Source organism: Calcarisporiella thermophila, assembly GCF_041956535.1.
Source record: "Calcarisporiella thermophila strain CBS 279.70 unplaced genomic scaffold VTP21scaffold_15, whole genome shotgun sequence".
Classification (NCBI taxonomy): Eukaryota; Fungi; Calcarisporiellomycota; class Calcarisporiellomycetes; order Calcarisporiellales; family Calcarisporiellaceae; genus Calcarisporiella; species Calcarisporiella thermophila.
Genome location: NW_027192205.1, coordinates 106,029 through 124,186, shown reverse-complemented (window position 1 = coordinate 124,186; position 18,158 = coordinate 106,029). Strand labels below are relative to the sequence as shown.

Below are 18,158 nucleotides of genomic sequence, written 5' to 3'. Positions count from 1 at the left end.
GAAACAATGTGTCCACTTGTTGATTATCGGACGATAGTGAAGAAGATCGTGTTAAACGCGTCAGGGAAAAACCTGAATGCCCTCCTATACGCCGTAAATTGCTTGAAAATACATATAAAGAGGTATAGTTTTTCCTTGCACCGACTCAGACATTTTCAGCTTCGAGTTCTCCATTGTTGATTATCTGACTTTTGATTCTCATAGCCCTATAGTCCAATAGAATTCCGAGTTACTTATGCAAATCCTGAAGAGGGTATATTGGCTCCCATAACTAAAACCACCCATAGACACGTGTGGGTCCGCATGAGAGGGCGGCTTTCGGAAGATAACGTGGTGCATGAATGTGCTCTAGCTTATGCTTCGGACTTAGAACTCCTTTATACGGCATGCTTTCCACTTGGAGTAGGATTCAATACCGATCCTTATATTACCACGCTGGCTAGTTTAGATCACGTCGTCTATTTCCATGATAATTTTAGAGCAGATGAATGGCTACTCTTTGAGACAGAGGCACCGATATTGAGAAACACTAGAGGACTTGCGCTTGGGAGAATCTACAAACAAGACGGAACTTTGGTAGCGAGCATAATGCAGGAAGGAGTTGTGAAGTTAAAACGTGGGAGTCTAGAAGAGGACTTTATTAAAAATAACAAATTGTAGACGTAAACATGGTTGAGCTTCAGTATTATTTTTAACGATGGTAGGACCGCAAAGTATAGCATTCGTATTTCATGGGAGACTGTTGCACAATTTTTTTTTAATAGCGCCATTATTTCTAAATTTTATACTATTTATTTACATTTAGGCATCTTTTTTTAATAAGGATATTGTTACAAAGATTCATCATAAATTGATTATTTAATTACATTTTCCTCGTTTGATTCTAAAGAAACTACTAAAAATCTCAATATTCGCATAAGAAAATAAGATATAATGGTGCATGAGTTCTCTCGAAAAAACCTTTTCTTGTTCGCTTCTTGGGTTGGTTATTTCAGCCCAAAAATGGCCATTAGGCTTTACTCACCCAAGGAGCTCTAGGTAAACCTTTTTATTTTATCTTGATCTTTAGATCCCACTACTTCATTGTATTTATAACATACCTCAAATCCATGATTAAACACAGTACAACGTCAGTATTTTTCAAGATCTTTCTCAATGTTTTCTTCCCCAAGGGATCAATGTGAGAGGAAGGAGTCAAGGGCCAATGACTACTACTTCATTGGAAATATAACTGTTAAAATTTTCTTCGGAGAAAACAGTAAACCGACCAGTTTATTTCCAGAAGACTCTCAGTGCTTTAAAGTATCAAATGTATCAAATGTATCAAGTGCTATAAACATATTACAAGCGAACTCCACACAAGTTTACTTGAGGTAGAGCGCGAACCATTGCAGAACATATTTTTTTTTGATTAGTGTAAGCCATTAAATATAAAATTTGACCCTGTTCGACAGATTTACTATAATCGATTCGAAGATGACAAATTTCAATTTGAACCTGAGCAAATTAAGATTATTTATAAGTCTATGTGACTCGATGACGAAAGCAATTCCTGAGCCCTAGAGCAATAACTCATTGATTAGGCTCCATATCCCAATTCGAGGCTCTTAGATCTACAAGCGTAAAGAATGTTCCGTGCTACAGTACTGCGAGTAAGTAACTAATGGGATTGACCGATTTTCATATTCCATGGACTGCATCCTATTTTTACAAATCGATTCTTTTCATATAGAAATCCACGGCCAAAGTCTTGACGGCAGGAACAATAACATTAGGTGCGGGACTCACCACCACAGCCATGGCCGAAGGACATAAGCAAAAGGTAGGTGCACTATTGTCGCACAACTCGTAAACTCTCCTTCATTTTGCTAGTCGTATCCAATTTTCCAATTCACATAGCTCCCAATCTATGATGAACCCCAGCCCGAATACGTCCTTGTACTAGAACCCTCCCGACTCGAGAAAATCTCCTCCCAAACCCAATCTTTCGCCCAAACCTCGTTTCAATCCCTCCAGTCGCGCCTTCACTCTATTACTAAACAGTGGATTGGTTTTGAGCAATGTGTTGAGCACAAAATAAAAGAACTTGTCGACCCCGCAGATCGCCTTGTACCCAATTCCATCTATGTTGGTGTAACGGGTCTGGCCGGCACTATTATTGCAAGAAGACGCGGGATCATTTTGAGAGCATTGACCCCCCTATTGTTCGCAGGTGTGGCTGCGTGGTATTGGGTGCCTGGGACATCCCGAAATGTAGTTAGGGAACTGGAAAGATTGGAAAAAGAGGGGTGGCCTCAGCTTGGACAGGTGCGCGGAGAACTCACGAGGGCAGTCTCGGATGCAAGAGCAAAAATAAGTGGAGCGGTGGACCAACTAGAGGAGATGGGATCACAGAAAACAGCTGAGGCTAGAGAGATGGTGGAGAAGTCGGTCGAGGTCTCGAGAGAGACAATGGAGGATAAAGCCAGAGAGGCTCAACAGGCCGCTAATGTAAAAGCAAAGCAGGCAGAAGAGGATATTCAAAAGGCTAGTGAGTATGCCTCTGAAGAGACAATCAGCAAAGTGGAGAGCATGTACTCGACTCGTGGTAAACCAGGCGTTGAAGAATCACTTCAAAAATAACCTAGACGCGCTGATATGTTTTCGTTCCCTTTGTTCCTTCTTTTTAACTTTATTTTGACTCAAATATATAAATACAAATGGATGGATATCGTTCACTTTAGCTCTACAACACGATAGCACTGAAGAGAGCAGGCTGACTTTCCCGTTTGCTTTGCCGTGTACTTGCGCTGGTTTTTGCATCCAGGTGCAGCACACTTGCGTGGAGCAGATGGATATCCCTTGAATTCACCAAATTCGCTTGGCTCTAGTCCGGTTGGCCAGCTCAGGGTTGCTCCTGCTCTGTTGGCGATATATCTCATATGCGTTAGAGGGATGGGGGATGAATCTTCCTCTTGCATCTGCTCATTGACGTCGTCTTTCTTGGTCCGTTTGGTCGCTTGCTTTTTTAGGAGTCTATTGATGGTCTCGAGCTAGAAAACCCAACACAAAAATAGAAATTAGCCATCGACATGAATCAAATTGGACAGTGTAGCAAAGTTGGCATTACCTTGTCCTGTTCGGCTTTTTTAATGCTCTGGTTCTTTTTTCTCCGCGCCGCTTCTGATCGGCGCAGAGTAAGTTCCTCCTCGGTCAGTTTTTTGCGTTTTCCCTTTTCAATCGGAAGCTCAGCGTACTCCTGCTCAATCGTAACCTCACCCATATATTTAGCGCGCTGACGCTTGGTTAACTGCCGAGTCGATGAGGGGGTTCCAACCTCTTCGGAGTCAGAAGCTTCACTAAATAGAACACACACATAGAGGCCAATGAGAAAAAAAAATATGGTAGGCATTAATAAGTAGACATAGTGTATCACCTTAAATCATCGGATATCCTTTTTCGTTTTACGCGTCTTTGATCATTCATCCTCTCTCCTCCACGCTTTCGCCCTCTAATCATTCCTTCCTCCTCGTCTTCCTCGTCCTCTTCTACTACTTCTTCCTCCTCCTCCCCCTCCCCTTCTACTTCTTCCTCTTCCTCCTCTTCTTCGTCTTCCTCCTCCAGCTCGCCATTTTCCTCTATTCCCTCCTCTTCAACTTCCTCAATCTCCCTCTCTCCATCCACATCAATCTCCTCCTCCTCTTCTACTTCGTCTACCTCTTCCTCGTCCTCTTCCTCCTCTTCCTCCTCCTCTTCCTCCTCCTCTTCTACTTCATCTTCTTCATCCTCTTCTACTTCTTCTTCCTCATCTTCTTCTATTTCTTCTTCCTCTACTTCTGGCGTGGAGCTCTCGGGTGTATTGATTACGTATCTAAGGTTTCTGCGCATTATAGTCCAAGCAAAAGATAAAATGCAAAAAACCGTCACAGCGAAAAGCACTTTATAATTATCTTCTCTGAAAATTCAGTCCAAACACACGAAAGAGCAACTGGTCAACCATAAGGGGTAAATAACCGTTTATTAACGGTGCAGTTTGCCATTTTCCAAGAAAAACAATCCTAGCTCAGTCTATAGGCTAACCCTTCATAATGCTAACCATGAGTCAGCTCCCCGGAGCGTTAGAAAATGAGCATTTTTCCACTACCCATTTTTTGCATTTGCAGTGTAATGAGGTGTTCAGTGAGCTAAAGAATGGTTTGGCCAACCTGCCTCTTCGTTTAAACCTTTCCAATACAAGTTTGAATCTTTTTTTAAGCAGGACAAAATCACCACGGAGATTGATGCTGCTGCCATAGGCCTAGAGAACTGTTCCATCGCATCGGATCAATTGGGGATATTTAACCCGAGAGTAGAGAAGGTTCCCGTTACGGTATCTAAAGTGACCGTGTAAATGCTCTATTCCCTCGCCCAAAAATTCAATAATATTAAAATGGCCCTTGTCGGTTTCCCTAAATGTGACCAAATTTATTTTGGACTAGTAGTGAATCCATCCATGATATCGGGCAATCCTAAACACTTCAACATTTCTAACCAAATAAAATTTGCCACCTCCCATTCTTCCCTACAGAATCCATAACCGATTTCAAATTGGATCAAGGCATTTTAGGCAGTGTCTTTTATAGAAAGGGTTAAAATTAGAGACAGAGCGGTTTAGATTGACAAGGGTGTTTAGGTCATACTTGTTTACCTTTTTTAACTTTATCCATGATTTAGCACGGAGAAGATGAAAAAAGGCGGCTGTCCATTCTACTTTTCCCGAAGCTCGTTTCTAGCTAATTCACCTCGCTGCTCTAGTTTGCTTACTATTTAGCCATAATTCATTCAAATCTCAATTCAAGCTGACTTGACTCTTCTTATCAGCTCGAATCTTTCTCCGTAACCGTTAGAGTAAACCTTTGTTCTTGTTAGCTCAAGTATATTAGCACTATTCAACTAGCTATGTATCTCCTTCGAATTATCAAGTCTATTTTTGTTATCGCGCTCTGTTTACCACCTTTGCTATTCACGTTGGTAGCCGCCGGTGAATGGATACCAGCGGGACCCAACGATTCTCGCACCTCTTGTCCAGGGTTGAACACTCTAGCAAACCATGGCTTTTTGTAATTAACTTTTCGGTTCAACAGATAACACTTGCTCTACCTAGATATTTAGCTATTCTTTCTTCTATCTACCATAGACCTCGAAGCGGTAGAGGAATCTCGTTCATGAATCTTACAAACGCTCTCCAGAATGTTTATAACATCAGCCCTGTGGTCGCCTTCCCTTTTGGTTTTTCAACGGTTCTGGGTATGTTCCACTCAGGGGGCTTCCAACTTTCCGATTTGAATCCGCACAATGTAGTCGAACACGATGCATCAATTACGCGAAGTGATTTTGGAACCACTCCAGATTATATTAAATTGAATCAAACCCTCCTAGAACAGTTCCTATCTATGAGTAAGGATGGGCAATACATCACGCTTGACGATATAAAAAGAGTGAGGAAACTAAGAGAGCAGCAATGCAAAGCGGAGAATCCTAGATACAGCTTTGATATGATTAAAAAGATGGCGGCTAATTTCGAAGCGGTGACGATTGTGTTTGTTTTTGGCGATGGCAAAAAAGCTCCAGTGAAATGGATCCGAGAGTGGTTCACGTATGAGAGACTGCCAGCGGATTGGCAGAGACCACAGCAACCAGTTGGATTAAACACATTAATGCCTCTGGCGCAGCTCTTGTCGTGATGGATTACCAATAAATAAATCACGTTTGATTATTTTTTATTTAACGAATAACTCCAGAGAATTTTTGTGAAGGGTGAGAGGGACATGATTAATCGTGAATATGAGTTTTAGAAGAAAGGAAGAAAAAGAGCGAAGACGGCAATGATGAAAGTGAGAGAACTATGTAACTTGCAGTTCCTATTTCGAACTCAACAGACTCTAACTGATTGGGATCGCCTCTTTTTTCGGATCCGATCTGTTAATACCTACAAGTCTAAATTCGGATTAAACTAAAAACAAAAAGGAAAAAAGCTATCCGAATACAAGAGACACTGGCCGTTTTATTGAATAAAAATGAGACACATAAAAACTTAAAATACTGAAAAATATGTACATTTTATAAGTATCGCGTGTCACTGAGGGAGGTCAGCAAACACATTAGAAAATCTATTAGCACATGGAAATCTGAATTCATTTCTCCGATTCTTCAGCTCCATCCTCTTCAGGCACATCATCCTGGTCCCCTCTTAGCAGCAGACTGGCTTCGTCTCTAAAATTCATGTGGCATGCATCGGGGGTCACCACAGAATCTATTTCGTACTCCGTGTCAGAGCTGGTGGTGGGGGACCGCAGGAGCGGGGGGGCAAGCAATCTCATGTCTAGTGACGGCAAAGGGTGAACTCTGGATCCGCTGTTGCTTCTAATTGGCCGAGGTATTAAGGGCGAAGTGTCCGAACGCTTCTGTGACTCACTCCACCATCCATTCGAGTCAGTGGAGGGCTTGGTGTGGGAAGAGCCTTGCGATGAAGTAGTTGCAGTGGAAGAGGAAGAAGACCTCTGCGGCCTTATGATGGGTCGCTTTTGTCCCAGTATCGTCAACTCCTTTGTCAAAATGTCCATATAAGTCTCGAGTTTAGCAAGTGTCAAGCGGAGCCTCCGTATCCGCGTGGCTGCCGTATCGATGAAGTGCTGCATCCGATCTCGAGTGGACTTCTGCAAAGGAATCAAGGCACACAGATTTCCACGAAGTCGCATCTCATTCTCAAGCTGCTCCTGATGGATTGACATTTTGGATTGGACACTTTCCAAGTATTCCGACACATGCTTAGCGAGATCGTGGTGCTGTTCTTGGACAAGTTTATGAGGGGAAGCGTGTGGAGAGCGAAAGGTGATTCCCACCGTTCGGCAAGCGGCTCCATAGTTGATCCAAATGATCCAATCCCTCATTTCGTTTTCATCGGACGCACGGAAGAGGTACTCATGCCCGTCACGCTCCACGAATCGGAATACGTGCGGGTGCTTGTGGTAGGATTGATCGTGAACACAAAATCCATCTCGAATCGAGAGAATAACACTTGGGCGCAACATGCTTGCAGCGGACTATCAAGAGGAAATGGAGGGGGAAGAAACGTGCTCAGTACACGCGATATAGGAAAACTAGAGCAGAACCCTGTAAATACATACGGTTTCGCCACCATTCGTCAGCTCCTTAAATGTTTCAATGTCAGGAAACAAAACTAGCTGCCCTGCCGTCAATGCCACTCCATATGGACGCCATAGCCGGACGGTGGCCTTTGTGCCTCCTTGGGACAAGTCATTTTTCTTTTCTAAAATGCTCATTTTCACTGCTCGTAATCGATTCTCACATGCTCCCACACCATTTTTATCCGCCGTATTTCTCTCAGCATCTTTGGCGTTGTGGTGCGGACTCTGGGTTTGCCGACTCCGTACACCAGCAATAGATATATTTCGGAGGGTTCGAAAACTTCTCCGTAAATTTGTTATGTTCGAAGGAGTATATCGAATGAATGGATCCTTTTCCGGGATAAGTTGTTCGACCTTAGTACGAAGATGTTCTTCCGTATGTTTTAGCCGCTTTTGAAGAAGGTTAGAGTCTGAGAATGAACGTGCAGTAGGGGAGAGAAGACGATGCGAGGATTTCATCCGCTGTGGAATAGGAAACTCATCCTCGAGGTAAGTAAATTCGGTATAGGTGATGTTATCGTAGAGAATCTAGGAAAAAAGAAAATTTTATGTAACTTCCATTCCTCAATCATATCAAATGTCACGTTCATACATCGAGGATTTCGATAGGTATCTTATCTCCATCTTCTATGAGTTTTGTTTGCCTAATATATTGATTCTTCGTCATCTTCGTCTTTACATGTTTGTTGTGTGCATCAGTGTGGAGAAGTAGTAGCGAAAATGCAACCGCATATGTTTCATCTAATATCATTAGAGGCACATTATATAAAATAGGTGCTTTTTTTTTACTCTGGCTATTAGAAGTTATCGCATACCTGCAGAACGGAAAAGAGTTGGGTTGCATTCATGATAACGCCTGGCGAATGCAGCTACTACACGGTCAATTTGCTGTGCTTCTTTGGGAAGAGCGAAATTACCAAGTAGTTTCCTATACAAATCAGAAATAAAAATATGTTTACGAGGCCAGCGCCTAAGAAGGGAAAAAAAAAAAATACTAACCGAAGGGCGACATCAATTGCATGACCATAAAAATCATAGTCTCTCAGGTAGCTTGAGAGCTGCTCCTCGTCAATTGAATCAGGACTAATGATGTTAAAGGAGAAAGTGAATGGCGCTTAACATCGGAATAACGATCCATTTATTAAACGATATATTTACTTTTTCATTGAGATCCTTTGTCAATCAAAAACCACAAAGGAATATTGCTAGAATTGCAAGGAAATGGAAATTTTAAGGAATATTCCGCCTTTCCTAAAATTAATATAGAATTGAGGATTGGATCCGACAGAACCGGGATGTATATCCAACAAGCATATCCAAGAAGGCTCAAGGTCGAGTGGATACATTTAATGTTGGAATGAGGAGAAGGGTTAAAGAAAATAGACCCGGATCGTATTCTTTAATGATAAGAGTAAAATAACGAAGATCACCTATCAAAGTCTGATCAGAGGGTCATGTAGAAGTAGCCACCAGATTAATGTCTTCAGATATCAGGTCATCAGTGGGAGAAAGGCGGGAGGATACTTGAGAGTCTATTAACAAGATCCCTAATGGATTCAGGAAACTAATCCATGGATAAGGCTGAGGCGGCAGCTCAGGTTTGACGAAATATCTATGATGATTAATATCATAGGCCCTATCAAGTTTGACATTTACAGGAACTAAACGAAGTAACAATTGTTATTGTAAGTAGCGTTAGTATTCTATATTCATTTAGATTGCTTGCAAACCCAGTCCTCTTCTAATAAGATGTTGGTGACTAGTTGCAGCATTCGAGAAGACCTCTGATTTGATTCTCCCTAGAAATTCGGTCATACTAGCAGGTCACGTTTAAATTTAATAAGCTCAGCGGCAAAATTTTAGTGCTCAACTTGATCTGGAAGAGCCCATCCAATTCTGAATTTTATATAAGCTATGGAAGCAGGATCAGGTAACTGCAGTTCTATTTCGTTCGCATGAGAATCGTTTATATCAACCATTTTACATGATACTTTAGAATTATTTGAGAGTTATGAACTAGACTATGCAGCGATTGCCCAGGCAATCCAAACAAAATTATACCACGATCTGCCCAAACTAAAAGGAGGTAACTCTACATTTGATGTCTTGATCTCTTCCGCTCCGGAAGCTATATAACCTGTAACCTCATTAAGAACAACGGGAAACCATCCTCCGAGTGACAGATAGAGAGCTGGCAGAAGCTGAAGAGATTGTAATTATTTTTAGGCCATTTAGTCAGAACTCAGCCTATATGCTAATTCTATCTATAGGTGAATCAAATGGAAATAGAGGTGTTTAATGTGCCACAGTTTTCGCAACCACGAATTAATGCACGCCTTGAGAGTTATAGAGCCGATTTGCAGCGACTGAAAAGAGATGTGGTAATCCTTTACTCCATGTTTCACGTAGAATATCAGTATCCTACTACTTATCCTGCCTTTCTATTAGAAACGTGTCATTCATAATTTTCCCAACGCATATGAATACACTACTACCAGTGAGGATTATGACGCTGGGAACTTCTCTCAGCGCGCCCATCTTCTAAGTGGATACCACCGAGTGGTGGACGCTAATCGTAGACTAGATAACGCAAACCGCATTGCTGTAGAAACCGAGAGCATTGGCGCGGGGGTATTAGGAGCACTACGACAACAGCGAGAGCAGATACAATTCACCCAGCAGGAGTTGGGACAGGCCGACGTCGAGCTAGAAAGAGCTCACAGAACGATTAGAGGAATTGCGTGGAGGTATGACGGTTGAAACATGAGTCTTATTTTAGCGAAGGCCGACTTACCCTATGGAATTGTAGAGCCGCCACTAATCGCATGATATCCAGTGTTATTCTTTTGGCGGTCGTTGCACTCATAGGATTAATCGTCTACAGCAAGATTGCGTGAGACGAAATTTTGCTATGTACTATTTGTATAATTGCTTCTTCTTGTTTTATGTACTATAAAGAGTCATTCGCACATTTTTGACTTAATCCAATTTGAGAAAACAAACTGCATCTGGAAGAGCCTTGAAAAGTCGAATGGAATGGAAGCCATGTTTCAATAGATGGATTTCCCCAGAGGCTTGCCAATCACCTTGGAACACTAAATATAAAGCGCAGTCACATGCTATCTCCATTTTTTTTTCATTTTAAGTTCGCACAGCCCAACCCACTTGTAATATTCCTTGGCCGCTGTTTTTTTATCTGTTATCCTTTAGTTTTTTTTTCCGTTGAAAATCAACCTCATCTCTTTTTATCTGCTTTTTGAATTTAGTCGAAATGAAACGATTTTTTTCAGTGCTCTTAATTGTCTTGGTGCTTTTACAAGGTAATGATTCTCTTGGTTGAATATTTTCCGAGGGTTGATTATTAATGATTAACCATAAATGACCAGCGCTCGTTCAAGCCGCCCCCATGGAGGACAAGTCCACCACAACTCTGGACGTTAGTGAACAGCGTATTTCACCTGATACTGAGGAATTGACAGTTACAGTGGAACGCGTGGACGACTTAGTGGATGATGACGGTAGTTTGCTAGCAGAGCGTATCATGTCCGTATCTATTAAATTCGACATCAAGGATAATCAGGTATGTAATGGCTATATCAACCTCAGGAAGGTTGCGAAATAATTTATATTGATCCAAATTCGTCCTTTTTTTTACAGCTCTGCCTCAACGGTCATCCCCTACAACTGGGCGTCTCACGTGTCAATGTGGATGCAGCCATTGCTGCAGGCCCTCAAATCCAGACTGAGGAACAAATGGATGTGGTTGAAAACATGTTCGATCGCGGCATTGTTGCTGTTGAGGTATTGGCACAGGCGGAACGTGTCCTTACGTTGGATGCTATCGAAATTCTCCGAATTACTGTTATGGAGCGCGTTGTAGAGGTCAACGGCGTTACAGTGGTTCAAACTCAAGCTGCTCAACAGGTTCTTGAGATCGATGGTCTGGGTAAACTTATCCGACATGCCCCTACCCTTATCACTATTTCAAAGATGGATGAGGCGATCAATTCTCCCCCTCCGGCATCCGCCATCGATGCCCTCCCAGCTTTGCCTATGAGCCCTGTTCCTAATGACGATGCTGCGGTCTCATCTGAGCCTGACGTGTTGTCGGAGCCTGAGGACGACTTTGTAGCCAAGTTGACCGACTGGTGGATGCAGCAATCCGATTTCGTGCATTTCACAATCTCCATTGCCGTTGGTGTGGTTGCCGCGCTCGCCCTCCTTGCTCTTCGGGCAATTTTCGTCGCTGTAGCTTGCTTCTTGCTTGCGAAACGCCACGGATACTCTTCCATTTCGCAGCCCATTCCCCCTCCCCAATACGAAAATGTGGTTGTTACTGTTAAGAAGACAACGACGGAAGAGGAGGTGGAAGAGAAGAAGGAACTCTTGTCCTCGCAGGAGTAGGTGATTATTTATTGGTAAATGATTTGTGCGCTGCCCTGTTTTTTTTACCATTTTAACGTATAACCCAGTCCTCTCTTTAAGTGTCTCCTCTCATTTATTTATTCTCTATATTGAACGATGACATACATTCCCTTTGAAATATTTCCTTGGATGCTTCTTCTCTTTTCTATGTTCTTCCAAAATTTGTGGAAGAAAACCCCCCAATCCAATACATAACTAAATACACTTATATTTCACATTCACCAATAAAGAAAAATGCTAAAAATCAAGACCTTTCGTATTTGATTGTAAATGCCAATGCTGTTTACAAAGTGCTTCTCCCCTAAATCCGATTCTAGCTTTCTCTGGAAGGCATCGCTAGAAATATTGGAGCAGATGCATATATATCTCTAAGCAGTTTTGACGAGATGACAAAGACTGACGGCATCGATTAATACTAATGACAAGATCCTTGACCTCAGCTGGTTTGTCCAAAACAACTATCCTTGATTCTATACCTGAATCAAGATCTTAAAAACTTAGCAAAAAAACAGTTCATGAGATGGAATTATTCTAAGATTTTAGATACTTAGGGAAGGACTCACGTTTTCGCAGCAAAGTGTTTAGAAAATTAAAGTTTCCACAGATGAGCCAATTCATCGGAAACGCTGAATTATATTCAGAACTCTAGCTATTTATATTGATATTTCCACCTGGCTACGAATGGCACGTGCATCTTCATAATCGACTAGTATGACTGCAATAATTAAAATAAACCACCTCAAATTTGGACGCATGTATTCAGAAAATTAAGGATTTAGTTGCTTTGATCTATTGTCTCTCCTAGGGTCTCTGAAGTCTCGGTATTGTCATAGTAAGTCGATTTTCATACACTGGAAGGGATCTCTAGAAGCCCAGAGTAACAAATAATCTCCAGCTCTTCCACCAACTTGTTAGTGGTTGCAAACGATTGGCATTTGGATTTGATCATATAGCTTGGGATCCCGGATGTCAGTTGGCTTAGGATGGGCAGGAGTGGGAGAGACCCTCCCGCTGTAACTCGAGAGCCTTTGAGAGAAATGTAGAGATTTATGTGTGTCGGAGTAAATACGCTAAACCAGCTCTTAGCCAATATCTCCATGGTCAAAATATTGAAGCTGACATGCTCAGTCGTTTCCTCGTGCCAATTTCTCACTTGTACAGCGATGGAGGAAACCGCCTAACCACTAAACTGACAGGAATAACAAGGCCAACTGCTATGTACACGTGCATCATAGAGATGGCAGCGAGTTGTTGCCAACAGGCTTTCAGGTTGGCCACACTGAGATCTCATCCGCAGAGTGAAGGATTACCTATATCGGTATTGAAGTACAATGAGAGAAAGTGGTTGAAAGCAACCTGTCCTGAAACAATTTCGACTTCTTCTCGGGAGTCTTTGTAGATCTAATCCACCCCTTTTGTCTTTATTAGATTGAGCAATTTTTCGGTCATTTTCTCAGGTTAACCAAAGTAGGATGTTAAAAAACGCGGTCAATATGCTGTTAAGTTAAATGTCCTGATGGTACCTTAGAGTGTTTGGGCTATCGCAATCCTCCCTGTATGCATCATCTTTCACATGCAACACTAAGGATAAGAGAAACTTCAGCACGTTGAGAGGCACGCAGAATGATATTTTAACATCGAATACGATTTTGCCCTGGCAGGTCTTTTTGTACGACCCGTAATAATGCAACGTGAACGGTCGCCTCACCACATTCACTCGAGTCTACAACCCCTTGAGATATTGCTACAGCCAGCCATTGAATATCCCTTGACAACTCGGGCTCGGTCACATATAAGGAGAGAGCCGTCAGGGCTTTTCAGGTGGGTATGTAAGATAAATCTTGGACCGAGCAGGTGAAATTCCAATCATAGTAGCCATATAGCCTGTGACAATTGCATGGGTTAGTGCTGCTGTAGGCTATATTTTCACAGCAGCTAGACAAGCAAATCGCACAAGTGCCTCTCGCTCTCTTCTACGTTTGATAAAATGAGCGTTGCTGGTGCTTAACTCAAGGCATTCCAGAGATGATCCCCATGCTGATCTAATACACCAAATAATGGATTTCTGTACTGAACAAGTTGTAGCGATGCAGGGCATTCAGGTAGTTTATTAGCTACTAGGACATCCTAAGTTGCTAGGTAGGGAAAAGGCTAAAATAGATTCAACTGTACTTTTTGAATGGGGGCCATTCTTATTATTAGCGGCAAAAAAACCAAAAAAACAAGTGACACAACTAATGAAATGCTGCCAAAAGCGGAGCCTAAGATTGCAATTTTCATATTCATTGTCTTTCTTCTCGTCAATAAGCATGTATGCCTTGTCAAAGCAGAAGAGTAAAGCTATATCGTGGGATTTGCCATAGAGTTTGGTAGATATTCCGAATCACTTATTAACCCCATATGCTCCTGTTTGCTTATTCTTGTAACTGCGTGATTGATAGCAAATATGAAGAGATAAGAAGAATACAAGAGATTGTAACTTCATACTGTATACTGATTAAACTCGTCAACTCATTGAATTCACCACTCATCCTCTCAATGTCTGGCCATAATTTTCTTACTAAATTGGGGCCCAATTTTTATCCAACCCTAGCCAGTCGATTATAATAAATCGTATTTGATTGCAAACTTGCAGGCGAAAAAATATCGTTGAAAGCATCAATGACAATTTCAAATTAGTTAAGCAAACAGCCTAAGTAGTCCTGTAGCAACACATCAGGAGTACGCGTAACGACACAAAAAAAAAAGCGGGTGAGAAACCCGCTTGTCCATTGGCTGAAATAACAAAGTTACCCATAGGCAGTACCTCGCGGAAAAGTCGCATGACAGCTTGGAAAATATTAGATCGAGCCTATCACTATTACCCCGCTAAATATGACACGTAGGATTATTAGGAAACTGGATAACTTGGAGACGCCCAAGGAAATGTAAAACGTCAATTATTAAAAGGAAAGATTGAATTATTGGTTGTAGAAATTTTTATTGAGGAAGAAATCTCTGAACAAAAGTAACTTTAAAGGATCCAATCTGGCTAACCAAATTTCAATTTCAATATTCCATTTGCTCTTCATGGAAACTCGTCTTCACCTCCTTCTCGAAGGATATCCACTAATTGAGATTTAAAATCTCTATCGAGGCTAGCTTTTGCTATTGCGGCATGCTTCCGATTTACCTGAAGTATACTTTTTTTAACCCAAACCAGTAATAGTGGAGATAGTAATTGAGTTACTTGATCGTATGCTAAAATTGTACACCACATCGATGACGGTTTGTCAAATAGCTTACTAGCCAAGTATTACAACGAATATATGAATTTACCCGACAACTCTAATTGATTTTCTCAGGATTTCAAAACTAAAAAAAATCAGATGGAGCAATAAAAAAAAGATTTTTAAGAACACATCATCGTCACTGTAGAGTATAGTTACCAAATGCTTTTATTAATGCGGGTGCAAATTCTTTCTCCCATAGTATCATGCCAAAACTAAATATTAAATTCATGCTGGAGCATGGGAAAAAAATAGGCGCATTTATATAGAGTACTAATATTGTGCAATCTTGCAAAAGCTTAAGTTGGAAGGTGCGTATATTTGATACTTAACCTACAATATATCAACACAAAACCATTTATACGCATGAATGATCATAAGAATGTTCGGTGTACTGTCGCATTTATGACTCCCATAGATTAAGGAATAAAAATATAGTTCTACTATTATAGCTAACTTTTCCACGCAATTATTAAAACAAGGTTAATTAAGATTTTAATCACTAGTAATAGCTGAGAAGGTTAATGGGACGGATGACTAATACATTGTTACTCTGAAAAACTATGTATTGTTAATTTAGTATGAGAAGTTGAACTCTATAGAAGGCATATCCTCCTCCTAGAGTAGGAGATTATTGCCGTCCACGCATTTTACTGGTCCAAAGGTATTATATTTCACTGTCCGAGATCGAGATTCGTGGCGCCTAGTCACGCTTCAAACACACTTTGGTGAAATAGAAGCATTAGCTGGTTTGATTACACTTAATGAGAGAATCGAATAAGGCTAAAATTTAATATGCATTTTCAGGTAAGCTTTGCAATTTTGTGCATCTACGCCGAATCTGATTTCACTATGTTCGAGTCTCAAGATTACATGAGTCATAATCTCCAAGACAATATAAATTGGATGGTGAAATGAAGCGTCTTTACACATTTTCAATATTATAATTCTTAGTTACGGCAATATTCATTGTGATCTCTGAGGAATCATGAAGTTCGCTTTCACTCTCTTTGTCTTCACTCTATTCTTGGCTTTTGTTCTTCAAGCTCAAGAGGCTCAAGGAGCCGAATGTGATTGTATCATTTCTAGATACGGGTCGTGCACCGTTTGCAAGAACATGAATATGCGCTGTAGCGGTGGATGTTATACACCCAACGGGAAGCAGGGCAGCATGTGCTGCAGGCGCTAATGGATCGGCAGTTGAGGATCCTGGCTAAACGTATTCAACCTATATGTGAACTTATTGAATTACCAGAATAAACTGCAATAACTTTATCGTTCGAATACCTTACCCTATTATATTTGATTCGAATTTGTTTCTAGACAATACCCAGTTTGAACAACTCCTATTTAATTCATCATAATCGAGGGTATGCTGAGCATTGAAATTCATATGTCAGGAAATGCAAGGATATATCGCTACAAAATTAACAAATTGTATTATAAATTGCATTAAATGACGTCACTTTCCGTGTTATTTGTTCTGAATGAAGTAAACGATGGAAATAGAATATGGGGAACAAAGTCAAACTCTTTATCGAGGTTAGAAAACGAATCGAGGTTGGGATCCAGGTTCCAGTCATATTCGTTAACCTTAGCAATTTTACGGGCAACATCTTCGCCGTAGATAAGCTGTGCTGTGTAGAATACCCCATCTAACCCTGCTGTCGCCCCACTCGTGGTAATAAACTTTTCATCGTGGGTAAATCTCGCTCTCTTAGACCATTTCACCTGCGGAAACAGCTCCGTCGACTTCCAAAGTGATTTAGCAGTGGTGGCAGATTTCCCATTCAAATATCCTGTTGCGGCCAGAGTCATGGAACCTTCGCATATAGTCAAAACATATTTTTTTACGCTAGGAATGACTCTGCGTAGCCAGGAGGTGGTGGCCGAATTAGGACCCACTCCTGCAGGCACCACCAAGAGATCCAAGTCGACATGATCTTGGAAGGTATACATAGGTTTAATACGAAAGCCGTCCATTGTACGAATGAGATCCGAGTTTTCCGCAATAGGTAAAATATGCACGTCGGGAATGAAGCTAAGCATCGTTGACGCAGACATCATATTAAACGAGTCCATGTTATTCCCAATTAACACACCAACATTCATGGACTTCTGCCGAGGAATTCTCAAAACCCGAGATTGCAGTCCATCTTTAATTGTCTTTGGGAGAACTGGTAGCCCACGTTTTGTCCGCTTTTTATGCCTAGTGGACGTCTCCTCTCTATCCGTACGATACTGTTCATTCTGCCAGGTTTTACTTAGCATAGTCACAATTTCACGAAGTTGAAGTAGTATCAATGCTCCAATGTTAGTGGAAACTGTGGTAAATAAAGTAATCAAACCGAGTGAGGCATTGATCAAATTGAAAGATGGCGAAACAGGTATGAATATGCTTGGAAAAATGGGGAATTCTTCAGCGAGATCTGTAAAGGGGTCATGGCTGGGATCTGAATTCCATTTATATTCACTGATTTCTGCAAGGGTGTGCGCTACTTTTTCACCATAAAGCAGTTGAACGGCATAGAGAATGCCATCCAAACCAGCCGTTGCCCCACTGGTCGTAATAATATTTCCATCGTGTGTAAATCTAGCCTGTTTTACCCACTTAACTTGTGAGAACATACGAGTCATTGGCCAGAGCATTTTTACGGTAGTCGCTTGTTTTCCATCCAGCAGACCCGATGCTGCCAGAACCATGGAGCCCTGACAAATGGTAATGATATACTTTTTTATCGTTGGACCGACTTTCCGTAGATAGGTCGAAATAGATGGATCAGGGCCAATATTGGCAACTATGACCAAAACATCTAACTCGAGAGATTCTTCAAATGTATGATCTGGTAATATGGATACACCTTCGTAAGTGACCACTGGGTCTTCTGTTTCCGCGATGGTTAATATTTCTGTATCTGGGATAAGCGAGAACATCCTTGTCGCCTGTGTTAGATCGTAAGTGTCTAGATTATTCCCTAGCAAAACCCCAACTTTCAGCGGTGCTTGTCGCGGGATCCCCAGCCATTTTGAAATAATTTCACTCCTTGCCTCTGTAGAGATAGGTGGCGGGACCTGGCTGCTATTCACATTTTTATTCAGAAGAGGTTCTGCTTCGGTATTGAGGGGCTCGTTTGACTCAATCGCTTGCTTGCTCTCTGATGCAGTTTTCTCAAGGTGGGGCGGCTTTTCATTCGTAAGTAAATCAGCGACCGTAGCAAACGAAAAAGCAAACTTGACCAAGTTGTCAATCATGGTGGCAAGGTGGGAATTTATTCAAGAGAAAATACAAAATGCGAGG

At 41.4% G+C, this 18,158-nt stretch overlaps 9 protein-coding genes across 9 annotated transcripts in view; 5 read left to right on the top strand and 4 right to left on the bottom strand.

Annotated features, from left to right (window-relative positions):
- The window catches only part of VTP21DRAFT_2642 (uncharacterized protein), a gene marked incomplete at both ends in the record, with an annotated part of 926 nt that extends 266 nt beyond the window's left edge, over window positions 1–660 (top strand). Inside the window, 2 exons of the mRNA XM_069392857.1 lie at window positions 38–93; window positions 205–660. Coding sequence (XP_069249890.1) covers window positions 38–93; window positions 205–660 — 512 coding nt within the window. The remainder of the gene's footprint in view (window positions 1–37; window positions 94–204) is intronic.
- A 968-nt stretch (window positions 661–1,628) lies between these two features.
- VTP21DRAFT_2641 (uncharacterized protein) lies at window positions 1,629–2,622 on the top strand (the record flags this gene model as incomplete). The annotated part of the gene is made up of 3 exons (XM_069392856.1): window positions 1,629–1,652; window positions 1,733–1,822; window positions 1,900–2,622. 3 exons carry the CDS (start codon window positions 1,629–1,631, stop codon window positions 2,620–2,622), a joined length of 837 nt encoding a protein of 278 aa, XP_069249889.1.
- Window positions 2,623–2,714: 92 nt separating this feature from the next.
- VTP21DRAFT_2640 (uncharacterized protein) lies at window positions 2,715–3,867 on the bottom strand (the record flags this gene model as incomplete). Its single annotated transcript, XM_069392855.1, has 3 exons — window positions 2,715–3,032; window positions 3,110–3,338; window positions 3,416–3,867. 3 exons carry the CDS (start codon window positions 3,865–3,867, stop codon window positions 2,715–2,717), a joined length of 999 nt encoding a protein of 332 aa, XP_069249888.1.
- A 1,316-nt stretch (window positions 3,868–5,183) lies between these two features.
- On the top strand, window positions 5,184–5,702 carry VTP21DRAFT_2639 (uncharacterized protein; the record flags this gene model as incomplete). Its single annotated transcript, XM_069392853.1, has 1 exon — window positions 5,184–5,702. The coding sequence occupies one exon, from the start codon at window positions 5,184–5,186 to the stop codon at window positions 5,700–5,702; it is 519 nt and encodes a 172-aa protein (XP_069249887.1).
- Window positions 5,703–6,152: 450 nt separating this feature from the next.
- Window positions 6,153–8,981, bottom strand: VTP21DRAFT_2638 (uncharacterized protein; the record flags this gene model as incomplete). Its single annotated transcript, XM_069392852.1, has 7 exons — window positions 6,153–7,061; window positions 7,146–7,694; window positions 7,759–7,907; window positions 7,982–8,094; window positions 8,166–8,249; window positions 8,707–8,827; window positions 8,897–8,981. The coding sequence occupies 7 exons, from the start codon at window positions 8,979–8,981 to the stop codon at window positions 6,153–6,155; spliced, it is 2,010 nt and encodes a 669-aa protein (XP_069249886.1).
- Window positions 8,982–9,080: 99 nt separating this feature from the next.
- VTP21DRAFT_2637 (uncharacterized protein) lies at window positions 9,081–10,063 on the top strand (the record flags this gene model as incomplete). Its single annotated transcript, XM_069392851.1, has 6 exons — window positions 9,081–9,096; window positions 9,163–9,252; window positions 9,320–9,378; window positions 9,437–9,547; window positions 9,615–9,913; window positions 9,976–10,063. The coding sequence occupies 6 exons, from the start codon at window positions 9,081–9,083 to the stop codon at window positions 10,061–10,063; spliced, it is 663 nt and encodes a 220-aa protein (XP_069249885.1).
- A 374-nt stretch (window positions 10,064–10,437) lies between these two features.
- VTP21DRAFT_2636 (uncharacterized protein) lies at window positions 10,438–11,570 on the top strand (the record flags this gene model as incomplete). Its single annotated transcript, XM_069392850.1, has 3 exons — window positions 10,438–10,486; window positions 10,553–10,746; window positions 10,824–11,570. The coding sequence occupies 3 exons, from the start codon at window positions 10,438–10,440 to the stop codon at window positions 11,568–11,570; spliced, it is 990 nt and encodes a 329-aa protein (XP_069249884.1).
- A 98-nt stretch (window positions 11,571–11,668) lies between these two features.
- VTP21DRAFT_2635 (uncharacterized protein) lies at window positions 11,669–12,209 on the bottom strand (the record flags this gene model as incomplete). Its single annotated transcript, XM_069392849.1, has 3 exons — window positions 11,669–11,786; window positions 11,983–12,067; window positions 12,155–12,209. 3 exons carry the CDS (start codon window positions 12,207–12,209, stop codon window positions 11,669–11,671), a joined length of 258 nt encoding a protein of 85 aa, XP_069249883.1.
- A 4,103-nt stretch (window positions 12,210–16,312) lies between these two features.
- Window positions 16,313–18,112, bottom strand: VTP21DRAFT_2634 (uncharacterized protein; the record flags this gene model as incomplete). The annotated part of the gene is made up of 1 exon (XM_069392848.1): window positions 16,313–18,112. One exon carries the CDS (start codon window positions 18,110–18,112, stop codon window positions 16,313–16,315), a length of 1,800 nt encoding a protein of 599 aa, XP_069249882.1.
- Between the last annotated feature and the right edge of the window lie 46 nt (window positions 18,113–18,158).